At 44.8% G+C, this 17,908-nt stretch overlaps 1 protein-coding gene across 1 annotated transcript in view; it reads left to right on the top strand.

Annotated features, from left to right (window-relative positions):
* The window catches only part of LOC127580625 (semaphorin-3E-like), a 198,562-nt gene that overhangs the window by 156,052 nt on the left and 24,602 nt on the right, over positions 1-17,908 (top strand). The window contains exons 7-9 of the mRNA XM_052034285.1: positions 725-867; positions 6,435-6,549; positions 12,688-12,757. Of these exons, the coding sequence (XP_051890245.1) occupies positions 725-867; positions 6,435-6,549; positions 12,688-12,757 (328 nt within the window). The remainder of the gene's footprint in view (positions 1-724; positions 868-6,434; positions 6,550-12,687; positions 12,758-17,908) is intronic.

Raw genomic sequence — 17,908 nt, 5'->3', positions numbered from 1 at the left:
ATACGGGCCTAATGTGGGCAAATGGGGGCTGTGCTTCTCTGCAGGGCTCACTTCGACCAGTCTGGACTCAGTGGGTGGAATGACTTCCTTTTGTACCTTTATATTTGAATTTCTTGGCAGAGTACCAATTTATTACTTTTTATGCAGATCTTTTTAGCTCACAACTGCAGCATGTCATTTAGGAACCAGAACATCTGAGTGACTATCAGGCAGCAAGGAGTGACCATCAGGCAGCAAGGAGTGACCATCAGGTAACAGTGAGTGACCATCAGGTAACAGTGAGACACAATCAGGTTACAGTGAGAGACCATCAGACAGCAAGGAATGACCATGAGTTAACAGTGAGTGACCAATGGGTAACAGTGGGTGACCATTGAATAGTAATGAGTGACCATCTCAGCTCTGCAACGTTACATGTGTCATCACAAATGTAGAAGCTTTTCTGAATCAACTGTAATGGTTTAGCACAAAGCTAATTATTATTTCTTGAACATTAACATGTAAGTGGCTATAACCACAAGCCTTGAATTTGGATGCGATATTTAGAAGGTGGAATTGCAGCAGCATATTGGTGGTAGGGAGATGGGAAAAATATTAATGTTGCCTCATTGTTTAATGAGCAAATGGATGTCCAGCTCTGGGGCAGCTGGGATCCATTGCCTTTAACCAGGTACTGGTTCCTCCACACCATGACACCGATGTGAATAATTATGTTTACCAACAGAACCCAAGTTCGTTGCAGCTCATCTGATTGCTGATAATGATGACAGAGATGATGACAAAGTATATTTCTTCTTCACGGAGAAGGCGCTGGAGTCTGAGGGAGGAGACACTGCCATCTACTCCCGTGTGGCGAGACTGTGTGTGGTGAGTGAGTGCAGTGCTCCAGTAACACCTCAATCTTCATCACCTTGAGCACTAAACACTCCCAGCTTCCAATTCAATTCCAATTCAACATTGCAAATCAATTTTAATAAACAATGTCCATTGTGAATAATGCAGTTTGTGGGTAACTAAACCTACAGAAGTACCGTCAACCAGTCGACAAAGTCTGAATCTGTCTGTACAAACCCTCTCCCCATAACAAGGGAACAATGAACATCCCAACATCCAAACCCTTCTCAAGCACAAACCAGCATATTATCTCAGAAGAGAAACAACAGATTTGCCTTTCTGTCAAAAGTATTTAAGTACAAAAAATTGAGATGTCTTTCAACAATTATCGGAAATCAAAAACACTGCAGATGCTGGAAATGTGAAATAAAAACACAAAATCCTGTAAACACTCAGCAGTTCAGGCAGCTTCTGTGGAGAGAGAAATAGGGTTACGGGTTCCAGTCAAAGGTTTTTTATTGGAACTGGATAATAAGTGAGAAAATAAGTTGGAGAGAGGGTGGGGGAGGGGGAATGAACTAAATAAAGGGAATGACTGATCGGATGAGACCAGGTTGGTGGTGTTGGTGAAACCATCTGTTAATGTGGGAGGTTCTGTAGACCTTGATGAGACAGAATCTGAAGTATCATATGTAGGTTTGGTCTCTTGACCTGAGGAAAGATATTTGTGACAGAGAGAGTCTAAGGATTCCTGAGATGGTGGGTTTGCTGTACGGGGAGAGGTGAAGCAGACTTGGCCGATACACTCTTAGCTGAGAAGAATGAAAGATGATCTCATTGAAATGTACAAAACTTTCACAGGGCTTGGTAGGGTCATTTGTGTCAATGTTTCTCCTGCTGGGATGTCGAGAAACAAAGGTAAGGAGTCCACCATACAGGACAGAGTTGAGAAGAAATTTCGTCACCAAAAGGGTAGTTAATATTTGGATTTATCTCCCCAAATGGGCTCTGACGGCTCAATTGTTGATTATGCTCAGCTGTGAATGACATGGGTGGGGGCTGGGAGTTGTGGGTGTGGAGTGTAGTTTGTGGGAGTGAGGTGTGGGGAGTGGGGATATCAATGTGTTGGTGAAATGGGCTGAGAAATGGCAGATGCAGTTTAATTCAGACAAATCAGGTGACCCAATTTGGGAGAACTGATCAGGTCTGTGAAGTGATGCATTTTGGGAAATTAAACTGGGGCAGGAGTTACACAGTGTTTTTGAGCAGTGGGACCTGGGGGCACAGATACATAGTTCCCTGAAAGTGACGACACAGGTAGACAGGATGATGAATCAGAATCAGGTTTATTATCGCTGACATATGTTGTGAAATTTGTTGTTTTGCGGCAGCAGTATAGTGCAAGACATAAAGGCATAAAAGTTACTATAAGTTACAAAAATAGATAAATAGTGCAAAAGAGAAATAACGAGGTAGTGTTCATGGACCATTGAGAAATCTGATGGCAGGGGGGAAGAAGCTGTTCCTGAATCGTTGAGTGTGGGTCTTCGGGCTCGGACTTCCTTCCTGATGGTAGTAATATGCAGAGGGCATGTCCCGGGTGGTGAGGGTCCTTAATGATGAATACTGCCCTCTTGGGGGGTACCGTTTCTTGAAGATATCCTCGATGGTGGGGAGATTTGTGCCCGTGATGGAGCTGACTGAGTCTACAACCCTCTGTAGCCTCTTTCAATCCTGTGCATTGCAATTTCCATACCAGCCGGCGATGCAACCGGTCAGAATACTCTCTACACTGCAGGAGTCTTTGGTGACGTACCAAACCTCCTCAAACTCCTGATGAACTAGAGCCGCTGGCGTGCCTGCTTCATGATTGCATCAATGTGTTGGGCCCAAGATAGATCCTCTGAGATGTTGACACCCAGGAACTTGAAACTGCTCACCCTTTCCACCGCTGACCCCTCAATGAAGACCAACGTGTGTTCTCTTGACTTCCCATTCCTGAAGTCCACAATCATGTCCTTGGTATTTCTGACGTTGAGTGTGAGGTGGTCGTTCTGACACCATTCAACCAGCCGATCTATCTTACTCCTATACACCTCCTCATCGCCATCTGAGATTCTGCCAACAGTGGCATCATCAGCGAATTTATAGATGGCATTTGAGCTGTGCCTAGCCACATAGTCGAGAGTGTAGAGAGTAGAGCTGTGGGCTAAACACACATCCTTGAGGTGCGCCTGTGTTGATTGTCAGTGAGAAAGAGATGTTACTACCGATCCACACTGACTGTGGTTTCCCTATAAGGAAATCAAGGATCCAGTTGCAGAGGGAGGTACAGAGGCCCAGGTTTAGAAGGTTGTTGATTAGTACTGAGGGGATGATGGCGTTGACCTCCAAGCTGTAATCGATAAACAGCAGCCTGACGTGTGTTTTGTTGTTGTCTAGGTGTTCCAAAGAAAGCATATGTCATGATTGTCATCTTTGGCTGAAGAATTGAGTACAAGAGTACAAGACATGATGTTACGGATGTACAGAATATTGGTTAGGCCACACTTGGAGCACTGTGTGCAGATCTGTTTGCCACACTACAGAAAAGATGTGATTAAGCTAGAGAGGGTGTAGAAAAGATTCTTGCAGTCCTGAAGAAGGGTCCTGACCCAAAACGTTGACCACCTGCTTTTCTTCGTGGATGCTGCCTGGCCTGCTGAGTTCCTCCAGCATCATTGTGTTTTTCATCTTGATTTCAGCATCTGCAGTCCTTTGGTTCTCTCTTTCTGCTGGAAAGGTTCACAAAGATAGAGTCATAGAAAACTACAGCACAGAAACAGGCATTTTGGCCCATCTAGTCCATGCTAGCCTTGTTTTCTGCCTACTTGCACCTGGACCATATCCCTCCATACCTCTCTCATCCATGTACCTATACCGACTTCTCTTAAGTGTTACAATTGAACCCACATCCACCACTTCCCCTGGCAGCTTGAGTGAAGAATTTCACCTTAAATATTTCACCGTTCACCCTAAACCTATGACCTCTAGTTCTAGTTTCACCCAACCTGAGGGGAAAAAGCCTGCAGCATTCCCCCTATCTATACCCCTCATAATTTTGTATACCTCTATAAGATCTCCCCTCATTTTCCCGCTCTCCAAAGAATAAAGTCCTAACCTATTCAACCTTTCCCTATGACTCAGGTACTCCCTCCTGGCAACATCCATGTAAATTTTCTCTGCACTTTTTCAAGCTTATTGATATCTTTCCTGCAGGTAGGTGACCAGAACTGCACACAATACTCTAAATTTGGCCTCTTACACAACTGCAACATAACATCCCAACTCCTGTACTCAATGCCCTGATTTATGAAGGGAAATGTGCCAAAAAATCTTTATGACCTTATCTACTTGCGATGCCATTTTCAAGGAATTATGGATCTGTATTCCCAGGTCCCTTTCTTCTACCTCTGAGGTGTGCCCAACCATTCACTGTGTGAGTCTTACTCTGGTCCGTCCTCCCAAAGTGCATCACCTCACACTTGTTTGAATTGAATTCCATCTGCCATTTTTCAGCCCATTTTCCCACCTGTTCCAGATCACTTTGAAAGCTTTAATAGCCTTCCTCGCTGTCCACTACACCCCCAATCTTTGTGTCATCCATAAATTTGCTGAACCACTTTACCACATTATCAATGGCAGAGCAGTTGCCATACCAAGCCATGATGCCTCCAGGTAGGATGCTTTCTATATGCATCGATAAAAATTGGTGAGTGCCGACAGGGACATGCCAAATTTCTTTAGCTTCCTGAGGAAGTAGAGGTGCTGGGGAGATTTCTTGGCCGTGACTTCTACGTGGTTGGACCAGGAAAGGCTATTGGTGATATTCACTCCTAGGAAATTGAAGCTCTCAACCCTCTTGACCTCGGTACCGTTGATGTAAACAGGAGCGTGTGCACCGCCCCCCTCCTGAAGTCAATAAACAGCTCTTTTGTTTTGCTGACATTGAGGGAAAGGTTTTTGTCATGACACCATGTCACTAAGTTCTCTACCTGTACTCCGACTCATCGTTATTTGAGATACGGCCTACTATGGTGGTATCATCTGCGAACTTGCAGATGGAGTTAGAGCAGAATCTGGCCACGCAGTTGTGAGTGTATAGGGAGTAGAGTAGAGGGATGAGGATGCAGCCTTGTGGGGCACCAATGTTGAGAATAATCGTGCTGGAGGTATTGCTGCCGATCCTCACTGATAGTGGTCTGTTGGTCAGGAAGTCAAGCATCCAGTTGCAGAGGGAGTTGTTGAGCCCCAGATCTCAGAGTTCGGTGAGGAGTTTGCTTGGAATTATAGTACTGAAAATGGAGCTGTAGTCAATAAACACTAGTTTCAAAACTGGCTGAGCCAATAGAAGGCGCAGGTAGTGGTGGAGGGGTGTTTGACTGGAGGCTTGTGCCCAGTGGTGTTCTGCAAGGACCAGTCCTGGAGCCTCTGTTGTTTGTGATATATATAAATGATTTGAACGAAAATGTACTTGCTGTGATAAGTAAGTTTGTGGATAACACAAAAATTGGTGAAGTTGTGGACAGTGAAGAAAGTTGCCAAAGGATACAGGGGATATAGAATTGGAGGCTTTGGAGAGGGTGCAGAGAGATTCATCAGGGCATTGTCTGGATTGGAGAATATGAGCTACAAGATGAAGTTGGAAGAACTTGGGTTGTTTTCCCTGGAGCGTCTGAGGCTGAGGGGAGACCTGATAGAAGTTTATAAAATTATGAGTGGCATAGATAGGGTAGACAGAATCTTTTTTCCAGCATCTGCAGTCCTTTATTTCTATCTTTTCCTGGCATAGAAATGTTAAATACTAGAGGACATGTATTTATGATGAGAGGGGCAAAGTTTAAAGGAGATGTGCGGGGCTGGTTTTTTACACAGAGAGTGTTGGGTGCCTGAAACGGGCTGCCAGGGGTGGTGGAAGCAGATACGACAGCAACATTTAAGAGGCATTTAGACAGACACATGGACAGGCAGGGAGTGGAGGGATACGGATCATGTGCAGGGTGAGAGGATTAGTTTAATTTGGCATCATGTTCAGTACCGACATGGTGGGCCAAAGGGCCTGTTCCTGTGCTGTACTGTTCTCTGTTCCACATTCTACGTTCTATGTTCCATGTTCTATGTTCTTCCTGCAAGAGTTGGTGAGGAAAAAATACAAGGTTTCCTTTCAGAGTGCTGATCTGACACGACAGAATGCTTTGCCCATTATTCCCTCTGGAAGACTTGACTTCACCTAAAGTAGATCTGCAAGTAAATATTTATTGCCAAGAGCATACATAGTGTACCCCGGGGGAAACTGTTTGAATAGTCAATTGTGAACAGCATTGTGCACAGCATGTACTTTGAAATCAATAACAATTGATGTGATAAGTAGTTTAGCTGAATCAAGTTGATTTTAAATTCACAAAGCCCATTCTCTGCACTGAGCAACTGCAGTTAATTAGTCCACTTGTTATTCAAAACAATAATGAGTAGAACTGGAAGGATAAAAATAAATGATGTTGATGATCTTCTGATGAGTGTATTGATATGTTAATCTACTGCTGTTTCTTGTTTCTCTTCAGAATGACATTGGAGGACAACGGGTTCTGGTCAATAAATGGAGCACATTCATGAAGACCAGACTGATCTGCTCAGTGCTGGGGCCCAACGGGATTGAGACACATTTTGATGAAATGGGTAACTCATTCTACCTCCAGTTATACCTCCCTCCACACAATCACTTGTGTTGGGTTCAGGGTTGGGAGTGTTCTGTCGTATCCAGTCCTCGTCAGGCACTTCAAGCTGGAAATCAGAGCTGCATTTCCATCTCTGAATCATATATTACGGAACAAGATGCTATTGGTTTTTAAATAAGCAATTCTATTACTCCCACTAAAACTGTTGAAGTCATATTTTGTTAAAGGGGACTCCTGACTGAAGTTTAAATTCCAACCACAATGCAGTACACTGGAAGTTGTAATAATGGGTGTTTGCTGCTCAGTTCTGCCAGGACTACCCATTAGTTTGGTGGTGCACCACATTTGGCCAACTAGTTACTGGGCAGAGTTCCATGTGTACCAGCCTTCAGCAGACTGAGGACTGTAGCAAGAATTCCAACAGCAGCTCAGAACTGGGCAGAGGGGAAGCTCCAAAATTCCCAATCTCCCTGGCTCCTGAGTCAAAGTCACAGAGTCAGACAGCACAGAAACATCCATGCTGACTTTGTTTGCCCATCTACACAGATTCCATTTGCCTGCATTGGGACAGTATCCTTCAATGCCCTGCATATATCTGATTGCACCACCTCCTCTGGCAGTAAGTTCCAGATATCACCCACTCCCTGTGTAAAAAAAACTTACCCCTCAGATCCCCTTCAAATCTCCAACCTCTCACCTTAAACTTATGCCCTCTTGGTTTTGATACCCCTGCCATGAGACAAAGATTTGACTATATGCCCTATCTATGCCTCTCATAACTTCTATCAGGTCAGCCTTCACTCCATGAAAAACCAAGCCCAGCCTATCAAATCTCTCCTTACAACTAAAGTCTTCCAATCCAAGCAACATACAGGTGACTCGCCTCTGCACTCCCTCCAGCACAACCACATCCTTGCTACAGCTTGGTGACCAGAACTGTACACAGTGCTCCAAGTGTGGTCTAACCAATGTTTGGTAAAGTTGCAACATAACCTCCCACTTCTTATACTCTATGCCTTGACCTATGATAATTAAACATTAAAGAAAATACAACAATTATTTAAAATGCCCTCAACCTGTTATCAGTTCCTTTAATATCTGTAAATTGCACTTAGATCCTTACAACCTCTTGCCCTTTGACATGCCTTGGGCACCATTGAAGAGAGTAAAGTGCACAGCCTTCCCGTTGTCAGCTGTCACACACCATTCTTCAGAGGAGAAGCAAGCAGCCAGCAGTTGATAATTGCAGCCAATGCACTCCCCACAGACGGGGAGGGGCCTAGTATTCATCCAACACTGAATCTGTTGAGTGAAGAATGAACAGTAGGGTCCTGAGGAGTGTTATGGAACAGAGGGACCTAGGAGTACAAGTGCATAGTTCACTGAAAGCGGCATCACAGGTAGGCAGGGTGGTGAGAAAGGTATTTAGCACCCTGGCCTTCATCAGTCAGGGCATTGAGTATGGGAGTTGGGAAGTTACGTTGCAGTTATATAAGACATTGGTGATTCCGCACTTGGAGTATTGTGTACAATTTTGGTCACCCTGTTGGAAAGATGTTATTAAACTAGAAAGAGTGCAGAAAAGATTTACCAGGATGTTGCCTAAACTTGGGGGCCGGAGTTACAAGGAGAGGTTGCGTAGACTAGGATTTTATTCCCTGGAACGTAGGAGATTGAGGGGTGACCTGATAGAGGAATATAAGATAATGAGGGACATAGACAGGGTGAAAGCATGTAGTCTTTATCCCAGGGGGAGGGGCTAAAAACAAGAGGGCACAGGTTTCAGATCAGAGGTGAGAGACTTAAAAGGGACATCAGGGGCAGCTTCTTCACACAAAGGGTGGTGCGTATTTGGAATGAGCTGCCAGAAATAGTGGTTGAGGCGGACACATTAACAACATTTAAAAGCCATCTAGATAGTTTTAGAGGGCTATGGGCAAAACACGGACAGATAGGACTAGCTCGCTGGGCAACACAGTCAGCATGGAGGGCGAGTTGGGCCAAAGGGACTGTTTCCATGCTGTGTGACTCTATGACTCTAAGAGGCATCCTGGTTTGTCCAATGTAAACTGAAATATAGCGCTGATGAAAGGTGTGAGTTCACATGGTCTGAGTCTGGGGTATTGTTCTGCATTCTTATAAATAGGATCTATGGGCATTTGGAGAATCATGGTCTGATCAGGGACAGCCAACATGGCTTTGTGAAGGGCAGATCATGTCTCACATGCCTGATAGTGTTCTTTGAGGAGGTGACCAGACAGATTGATGAGGGTAGTGCAGTAAGATGTGGTCTACGTGAATTTTAGTAAGGCATTTGACAAGGTTCCACATGGTAGACTTCTTCAGAAAATCAGAGGGCATGGGATCCAGGGAAGCTTGGCCATGTGGTTTCAGAATTGGCTTGACTCTAGAAAGCAGAGAGGGTCGTGGTGGAGAGAGTGCATTCAGATTGGAGGGCTGTGACTTAGTGGTGTCCTACAAGGATCAGTTCTGGGACCTCTACTTTTCATGATTTTTATTAATGACTTGGATGAGGGGGTAGAAGCATGGGTTGGCAAGTTTGCAGATGACACACAGGTTGATGGTATTATGGATTGTGTAGAGGATTGTCGAAGATTGCAGAGGGACATTGATAGGATGCAGAGCTGGGCTGAGAAGTGTCAGATGGAGTTCGATCCAGAGAAGTGTGAGGTGGTACACTTTGGAAGGACAAACTCCAAGGCAGAATAAAAAGTTAATGGCAGGATTCTGGGTAGTGTGGAGGAGCAGAGGGCTTTGGGGGTTCATATCCACAGATCACTGAAAGTTGCGTCACAGGTGGATAGGGTAGTTAAGAAAGCTTTTGAGATGTTAGCTTTCATAAGTCAAGGGATCGAGTTTAAGAGCCGCGGGGTAATGATGCAGCTCTATAAAAGTCTGGTTAGACCACACTTAGAGTACTGTGTCCAGTTCTGGTCGCCTCATTATAAGAAGGATTTGGAAACGTTGGAAAGGGTGCAGAGGAGATTTACCAGGATGCTGCCTGGTTTAGAGAGTATGCATTATGAAGACAGACTAAGGGAACTAGGGCTTTACTCTTTGGAGAGAAGGACGATGAGTGGAGACATGATAGAGGTATACAAGATATTAAGAGGAATAGATAGAGCAGACAGCCAGCGCCTCTTTCCCAGGGCACCAATGCTCAATACGAGAGGGCATGGCTTTAAGGTAATGAGTGGGAGTTCAATGGAGATATCAGAGTAAGGTTTTTTACCCTGAGAGTGGTTGGAGCATGGAATGTGCTGCCTGGGGCGGTGGTGAAGACAGGTACATTGGTCAAATTCAAGAGATTACTAGATAAGCATATGGAGGAATTTAAGTTAGAGGGATATGTGGGAGGAAGGGGTTAGATGGCCTTAGGCAAGGTTAAAGGGTGGCACAACATTGTGGGCAAAAGGGCCTGTATTGAGCTGTACTGTTCGATGTTCTATGAGACAAATCCAGCCCATCCAGTCTCTACAGGGCTGGTTGGCTCCTCCTGCTCCAAACTTTCTTGTGCTGTACTGTTCTATGTTCTATCTACTTTAGTCATTTTGAACATAATCAAACCAGCCAGCTGTGGAAAAATGAAGAAGTTGGTGGTGGAATGAAGCTCCTTTTGTGGTCTAATATTTAGAGTAAACTGAAGCATTTTTTCCTACAGTAGCCTTCTCCCATATATTAATGTATCACAATCCAGGTTTAATGGCCCAACAGTCTGGTCTTATTGAGAGGCAGTTTACAACGGTTTGCTCACCCTCTCCCCAGGTGTTGCAGGTCACATCATCCCTCTGTTTACAAATTCCATATCAGCCTCTCTGTGACGAGCTGACATTTTTCAGTAGCCACAATACTAATCACCATTGTATACTCTCTAAAGAACAACTAATGTTTAAATCTGTATGCCACGTCTATATCCAAGTGGTTTTTAAGTGTGGTGAGAGGTTCTGCCTCCACCAACCTCTCGAGTGACGGGCCTCCACTGTGTCTGGGTGAAAACAATTTTCCTCATCTCTCCTCTCATCCTCCTACCATTTACTTTAGGTCTCTGTTCTCACCATCAATGGTACATTCCTTTCCCTGGTTGCACCTCCCCAACTCAACATGTCTTTGGTTTAAATTCTGTTTGCCATCCCTCCACCCAACTGACCAGACCATCAATACCTTCCTGTCATCTTGTTTTCTCCCTAACTCTCAACTACACAGAAACGTTTGGTATCTCCTGCAAATTTCTTTATTATGATCCGTCTTTCTGTATCACCTTCCCTCTTTTGCCTCATCTTACCCTTTCTGCATCTTGTCATCCAAAGCACAACCACTTTAGCAACACAACATTCTTTTTCTGTGGGACCGTTCACCCCAAAACACTTTGAATTTCCTTGTCATTGTTCTGAAACTGATTCAGCTTCAACAGTTATTTCCTGTCCACTTTGGTGAGTTACTTCTTGATCTTGTAACACAGATCAGGCAGTTTGGTACTTTTCCATAATTATGTTCAATCCAACTGAATGCTGATCTCTCCCACAATGCTGCATCCACTGCTCAGCTTCATTCCCTGAAACTAAACTGACAACTGACCCTCCTTGTCCAGCTTATTCCATACTGATTAAAAAATCCTGAATGCAGTTAAGGAGTTCTATGGCCTTTGTATCTTTCACTCTGACTGTCTCCCTGGTAACACAAGGATAATTGAACTCCCACCCCCACCCCCAGCCCCCAGTTATTGCTGCCCTTGGGCATTTGCATTTGACAAAAATCTACTGACAGATTCACTATCCTACCTCCCCTGGACTGTTTGGATTTCAAAAGCGCACTCCCAATAGTGCAGTCTCCTTGTTCCAAACCACACAGCTCATTGCCAGTCCTAATATATCATCCCTTTGCACAACTGTTATTGTTTCTTTAACCCGTACTCCCATGTCCACTCTCATTTTCCTCACCATCTCTATCCCCTCTGAAAACCCTGCAACGAAGAACATTAAGCTCACAGTCCTGCTCCTCCTTCAGTTACCTATATTAGTCTTTGTTCTGTCTATCAGTGCCTTTGACTACACTGAATTCACTACACCGATCCATATGTACCATTAAGCACAAGCAGACTCCTTAGTTGACTATTTTCCAACTATTATTTTCTCTGCTTCAGAATCAGGTTTATTATCACTGACACATGTCGTGAAATGTGTTGTTTTGCAGCAGCAGTACAGTGCAAGACATGAAAACTTAATATTACAATAAGTTATAAAAACAAATAAATAGTGCAAAAGAGGAATAACGAGGCAGTGTTCATGGACCGTTCAGAAATCTGATGGCAGAGGGCAAGAAGCTGTTCCTGAAGCTTTTCAAACTCTCCAGTGATCTGCAGTCCATTTCCATTTCTGAATCTTCCCTCAGCTTCCCAACCCCATGCTAACCTACACTAAACCCACCCAACCTCACTAACAAGGTACCTGCATGGTTATTGGTCATGGGTCTATTGAGGCATAGTCCCTTCAAGCCAGGACAGGTCTCACACTATTCTGAAGTATATTACAAAATATTAAGAGAAATAGATAAAGTGGACAGCCAGCACCTCTTTCCCAGGGCACCAATGTTCAATACAAGAGGGCATGGCTTTAAGGTGGGAAGTTCAAGGGAGATGTCAGAGGGAGGTTTTTCACCCAGGGAGTGATTGGTGCATGGACTGCACTGCCTGGGGTGGTGGTGAAGGCTTATACATTGGTCAAGTTCAAGAGATTGTTAGATAAGCATATGAAGGAATTAAAAATAGAGGGATATGTGGGAGGAAGGGGTTAGATAGTCTTAGGCGTGGTTTAAAGGTTGGCACAACATGGTGGGCCGAAGGGCCTGTATTGTGCTGTATTGTTCTATGGTTCTAAGTAGAAGACCTCTAAACTTATTAATCTCTTCATCAAGGCTACTTAGCCTGTATAATTAACTATTAATTAGCTACGGGTTTGTTTCTTTCAGTTGCAAGAGATAGAACAGTTTATCTCATCCAGTCCTTAGACAAAGTGGCCAACCTGAGCAGAGACTTCTCTGAAATACTGCTTTAGTGTTTTGATATTTTCACAAAGGGTCATATGCTGCACAATCAATAATTCCCTGTGTTTCTGTGTTACAGAGGATGTGTTTCTGTTGCAGACTAGAGATCACAGAAACCCTGATGTCTACATCTTGTTCAGAACTACAAGGTAAAGAGCCACCTCTACATGATACCTTTGGCATTAGGATGCCAAGAAATCAGATTAATTGGTAATTGGTTTATTATTGTCACATGTACTGAGATGCAGTGAAAAGCTTTGTTTGCAAGCCATCCAGGTAAACAATAACAGAATGCAGAAAATTGTGATACAGTTACAGAGAAAGTGCAGTGCAGGTAGACTAATAAAATGCAAGGGCCATGATGAGGTAGACTGAGAGATCAAGAATTCATCTTTATCACATGAGGTCCATTCAGTGGGATAGAAGCTGTCCTTGAGCCTAACGATACGTGCTCGTGTGCTTTTGTATCTTCTGCCCAACGGGAGAGGGGAGAATGACCGGGGTGGGAGGGGCCTTTGATGATGTTAATTGCTCTCTCGAGACAGCAGGAAGTGTAGACAGAGTCCATGGAGAGGAGGTTGGTTTCCGTGATGGACTGAGGTGTGTCCACAACTCTCTGCAGTTTCTTGCGGTTGAGCAGTTCTGTGTTTTGGTGCACCATGAATTCGGCCCATCTCCCACCTCCCCTTAACCCATCCCACAGGATATCCATGGTAAACCTGATCAGCACTAGAGATCTCTTCAGCCCTACCCCTCACCAGGTGAAGCCTTTCCCCTTCACTCAAACCCATTTGCCTACCTCCCAGTCTGTTCCCCTCGATCTCTCAGTGTCTCACCCCCTCCCCATGGCTTCTGCCCCACCCAAACTCCTGCCCTGTTAGTCACAGTGCCATACGGCATGGAAACAGGCCCTTTGGCCCATCATATCTCTGCTGCATTTGTACCCATCTTCACGAATTCCATTTACCTGCACCGTTCTCCACTACCCCTGGCCCTGTCCGCACCCTCTTCACCTGGGGAGGTCCACTTCCAATTACCCGCCCTCCCTGTGGATGGCGCCTTGGCCTGTTGCCCCTGGATGGTCCACCAGGCCTTTTCGCCCTCAGATCCATACCCACCCTGCCCTCTCCCCCTCAGGTCCGCACCTACCCTGCCTTCTCCCTGTCACGTCCGCACCCACCCTGCCTCATCCCCACAACCACGGTGGTCCTCCTCTCTCCATAATCCCCTTCCCACCTGTGCGACCATGAAGGTCTCTCCCCCTGTAAGGCTGATGTAGCTGAAAGATTTGTGGTGAGATATTGACCACTCGTTCTCTGCTGTTTTTCTGATGGAGATGTAAAGAGTTCGCTTCGTGTTGCTGTGTCCAGGTTGGAGCTTTGGTTTTTGTCATATTGGCTGATATAAAAGTCGGTGCAAATATTGAACCCAGCAAAAGTTTTCAATAGAATAAAAATCCTTTTTCTGAAACCTTCTATTAATTAGCCTATGCACCATCACCCTTGCTAGACAAACCCTTGTATTTTTTTCTAATTTAACAAACCCATGCCCTTTAGAGTCCTCTCTCTTCCCACCGTCTGCTCCAACACAGACTAATATTTCAACATTTGTTGGGATTAACCTCCTGTACTGGAGATATCTGGCGTAATTGCCTGGGTATTGTCAGGGGTTGGAGCAGAGTTGGAAGCTCAGCACCGCTCTTTTAAACAAGTGTGTGGGGTTATTGTGGGCACAGACTCTGACCACTGTGGTGTTATGTGATTGTGTTCAGGTTTCGTCACCCTGCTCTAGGAAAGATGTCATTAACCTGGAAAGAGTGCAGAGGAGATTTACAAGGATGTTGCCAGGACTCGAGAGCCTAAACTATAGGGACAGGTTGGACAGGCCAGAACTTTATTCCTTACGACTGCAGGAGACTGATGGGTGACCTTATAGAGGTGTATAAAACCATGAGGGGTGACCGTATAGAGGAGTATAAAACCATGATGGGTGACCTTATAGAGGTGTATAAAACCATGAGGGGTGACCATATAGAGGAGTATAAAACCATGAGGGGTGACCTTATAGAGGTGTATAAAACCATGAGGGGTGACCGTATAGAGGAGTATAAGACTATGGGGGGGGCATAGATAGACACAGTCTTTTTCCCAGGGTTGGGGACTCAAGGACTAGAGGGCATAGGTTTAAGCTGAGAGGGGAGAGTTAAGAGATAAGATATCTTTATTAGTCACATGTACATCTAAACACAAAGTGAAATGCATCTTTTGCATAGAGTGTTCTGGGGGCAGACTGCAAGTGTCATCATATTTAAGAGGAATCTGAGGGGCAACTTTTTCACACAGAGGGTGGTGGGTGTGTGGAACGAGTTGCCAGAGGAAGTGGTAGAGGTGGGTACAATTACAGCATTTAAAAGTCAATTGGACAGGTACATGGATAAGAAAGGTTTAGAGCGATATGGGACAAATGCAGGCAAATGGGGCAAGCTTGGTCGGCATGGACAAGTTGGGCCGAATGGCCTGTTTTCATGCTTTATGGCATTATGACTATGACTCATAGGCCGATGAATGTTGAACACATCGAGAAGGCCAATGCTCACATTATTTGATTTTACGGTCAGCCTGTCGAGACTTCTCAATCATTTTCCCCTCTGGACCCCTGTGATATTATAAAATAAATAATGCTGTTATTTCTAATATTAATCAACTGTGACTCTGTGAAGAGCTGTCAGATCAGAAATATTGCTGCAAGTTACTTGAAGGTCAGTCACCATGCTTGTGCAGGGGAGCGTGAATGCAATCTCAGAAATCTCTGTTTATTACATTGTACAGGGAGACTGCTTCAAAGGATCATCCACTTTTGTTTTATACTGAAAACAATGGAAAATAATGTTGCAAAGTGGCCAGAAGTGAAATTTAATTTGGAGCCTGTGAGCCCTCTGGAAGTAACCTGCACTCATTCCATTATGAAGCCAGAATGAGATGGTATCATGCAGGAAGTTTGGAGACTTCTGATGTACAAGCACGACTGGTTCACCCCAGATTTATTTTGCACTCCACTGATTTCAATAGTGGCAAAAAACTCATACAATGATGGTGATCAATTCAGCCCACCTAGTCTCCCTCTGCTTTAGTAGAGCAATCCCATCAGTCCCATTTCCCTGCTCTTTCCCAATGTCCTGACTAATGACTTGCCCCCAAGTGCCCATTCTATTCCCTTCTGAATGATTGATTTCTTCACTGTCTGGGAGTTCCATCTCAAAACCACTTCCTGTCTGAAAGTTGACCTCCTCACATTCCCCCAACCATCAAGTTGTATCTGTGGGCAAAATTGTGTAGTTGACCAATACAAACCTCACAAATTTTCTTTCAACGAGTTTCCATGGGGAAAAAGTCAATACCATTCTGTACTCAGCTAGCACAGCTTGGGCTTTGCTATAGTTTGTTCTTCTTCCCAACATTCTCTCTGCGTCCATCCATCTTATCTTAAGTCCAAGAACTGAAGATGCTGGAATATGGAATAAAATCTGAAGATGATGGAAATAGATGGCAGATCAGGCATTATCTGTGGAGAGGGAAGTTAATGTTTCAGGCTGATGACCCTACATCAGAACTCAGAAAAGTTAAAAATCAAGAATACTTATGGTTGTGGAGAATGGGGAGATAGAGAGTACAAAAGGAATGTCTGTGATGGAATGGAGACCCAGAGGTGGTGCTGGCTGAGAGAGGGCCAAGACTTGTTAATCCAGCTGGTGGTTTGGAGGAGGTTTAGGTACGAGACAAGGTTCTCAACCACATCTGGTAAGGTCGATTACCCGTAATTAGAGAATCAAGTTGAATGCCAAAGGCTGTAAATTGCCAAGCAGAAGATGATGTGCTGTTCCTCGAGGAATGTCGAGCTTCACTGGAAAACTGTTCGAGGCTAAAGATAGATTGGCCAGTCAGGGAATGGGATGGATAGTGACAGATGTTTGGAGTTCAAGGCTACCATGGTGGTCAGAATGGAGGTGTCCTGCAAAGCAGCCACCCAAGTTCTTCATTTGGTTTCTCCAGTAGAGACCATTCTGTGAACACCAGCTGCAGCGTACTAATTTGGAAGAAAGGCAAGTGAATTGTCGCTTCATCTGAAAGGACTGTTTGGGGCCCAGAACACTGGGAATGGACAGGCGTTGTATCTTATATCTCTGTGCGGGGAAGGGCCGTGAGAAGTGGAAGGGGTGTTGGTGGAGATGGAGGAGTGAACCAAAGGGTCAGTGAGGGAACAGTCCCTTCAGGTGGAAGGGGCGGAACGTTGGAAAGGAAGATTCATCTGGGAGTGGTGAGAGGTTAAATGTTACAGAAATGATCGATGTAGAGACCAGTAGATTGAGGAAAAGGGAGAACAGTCTTTTTTCCAGGTGGGAGATGAAGAGGTGACAAGAGGAGCAAGTACTGGAACAGATGAGGTTGAGAAACCTCCCAACTTCTGAGGTAGTCCCTCAGGATTTGCAATAATTTGTTCCAAGTCAACTTCTGTCAGCTCTGAAGCAATGGATGAAGCTGGTGTGGAACCCCCAGTCTCTGCCGAGGTGTTGGAGGAAGTTATTGACGGGGAGCTCAGTGGATAGTTTGGGTGGTGGTACACAGGGTTCTGTTTGTTCCACTTGAATAGAGTCAAGGATCTCAGTCCCACCCTGAATGATCCTGCTCACTTCAGACTGTCCATGGACCAAGAATTTCCACAAGGTTACATTTTTCAAGGACGCTGTGAAACATCCTTAAATATTTTTCCTATCTCCAGCTGGTAATTGTTCATAATAGAGTACTTATTTTGGGATTCTTTTGTAACCTGCCTGACAGAGCCATCCAAGTGTCATTGGGAGATGTCAGCGTGGGGACGTCAGACTGGGGGGATGTCAGACGGGGGGATATCAGCGTGGGAGATGTCAGACTGGGGAATGTTAGACTGGGTGATAACACTGACATTGATTTGTTAGTGGATTTGGAGAATTTCATGGCTACAACATTGGCTCTACATTTCCAGTGCATCAAGGTGCCTGATGTGGCTGTTAGGCAGTGTTTCAGAAAAGTACAGGGTAGAGATTAATGTGAGACAACACTCAACAGACAGTGTGAAAAGCTGCTAACTATTTTGGATGGGAAATCATGGTTAAAGGAAAAGGAAGGAACCTGAGAAGTAGCAGTGAGCACAGTGCAATGACCAGCACATAGAGTGGATGCTGAGAACCTGAGAAAGGAATGGTGTCCCTACAGAAAGCAAGATGGGAGGACGTGTGGTCAAGGCAGCTGCAGCAATCTGTCAGC

This window comes from Pristis pectinata, chromosome 19 (assembly GCF_009764475.1).
Source record: "Pristis pectinata isolate sPriPec2 chromosome 19, sPriPec2.1.pri, whole genome shotgun sequence".
NCBI classification, from domain to species: Eukaryota; Metazoa; Chordata; class Chondrichthyes; order Rhinopristiformes; family Pristidae; genus Pristis; species Pristis pectinata.
The sequence above is the reverse complement of the archived record's forward strand: the minus strand, read 5'-3'. Positions and strand labels throughout refer to the sequence as shown.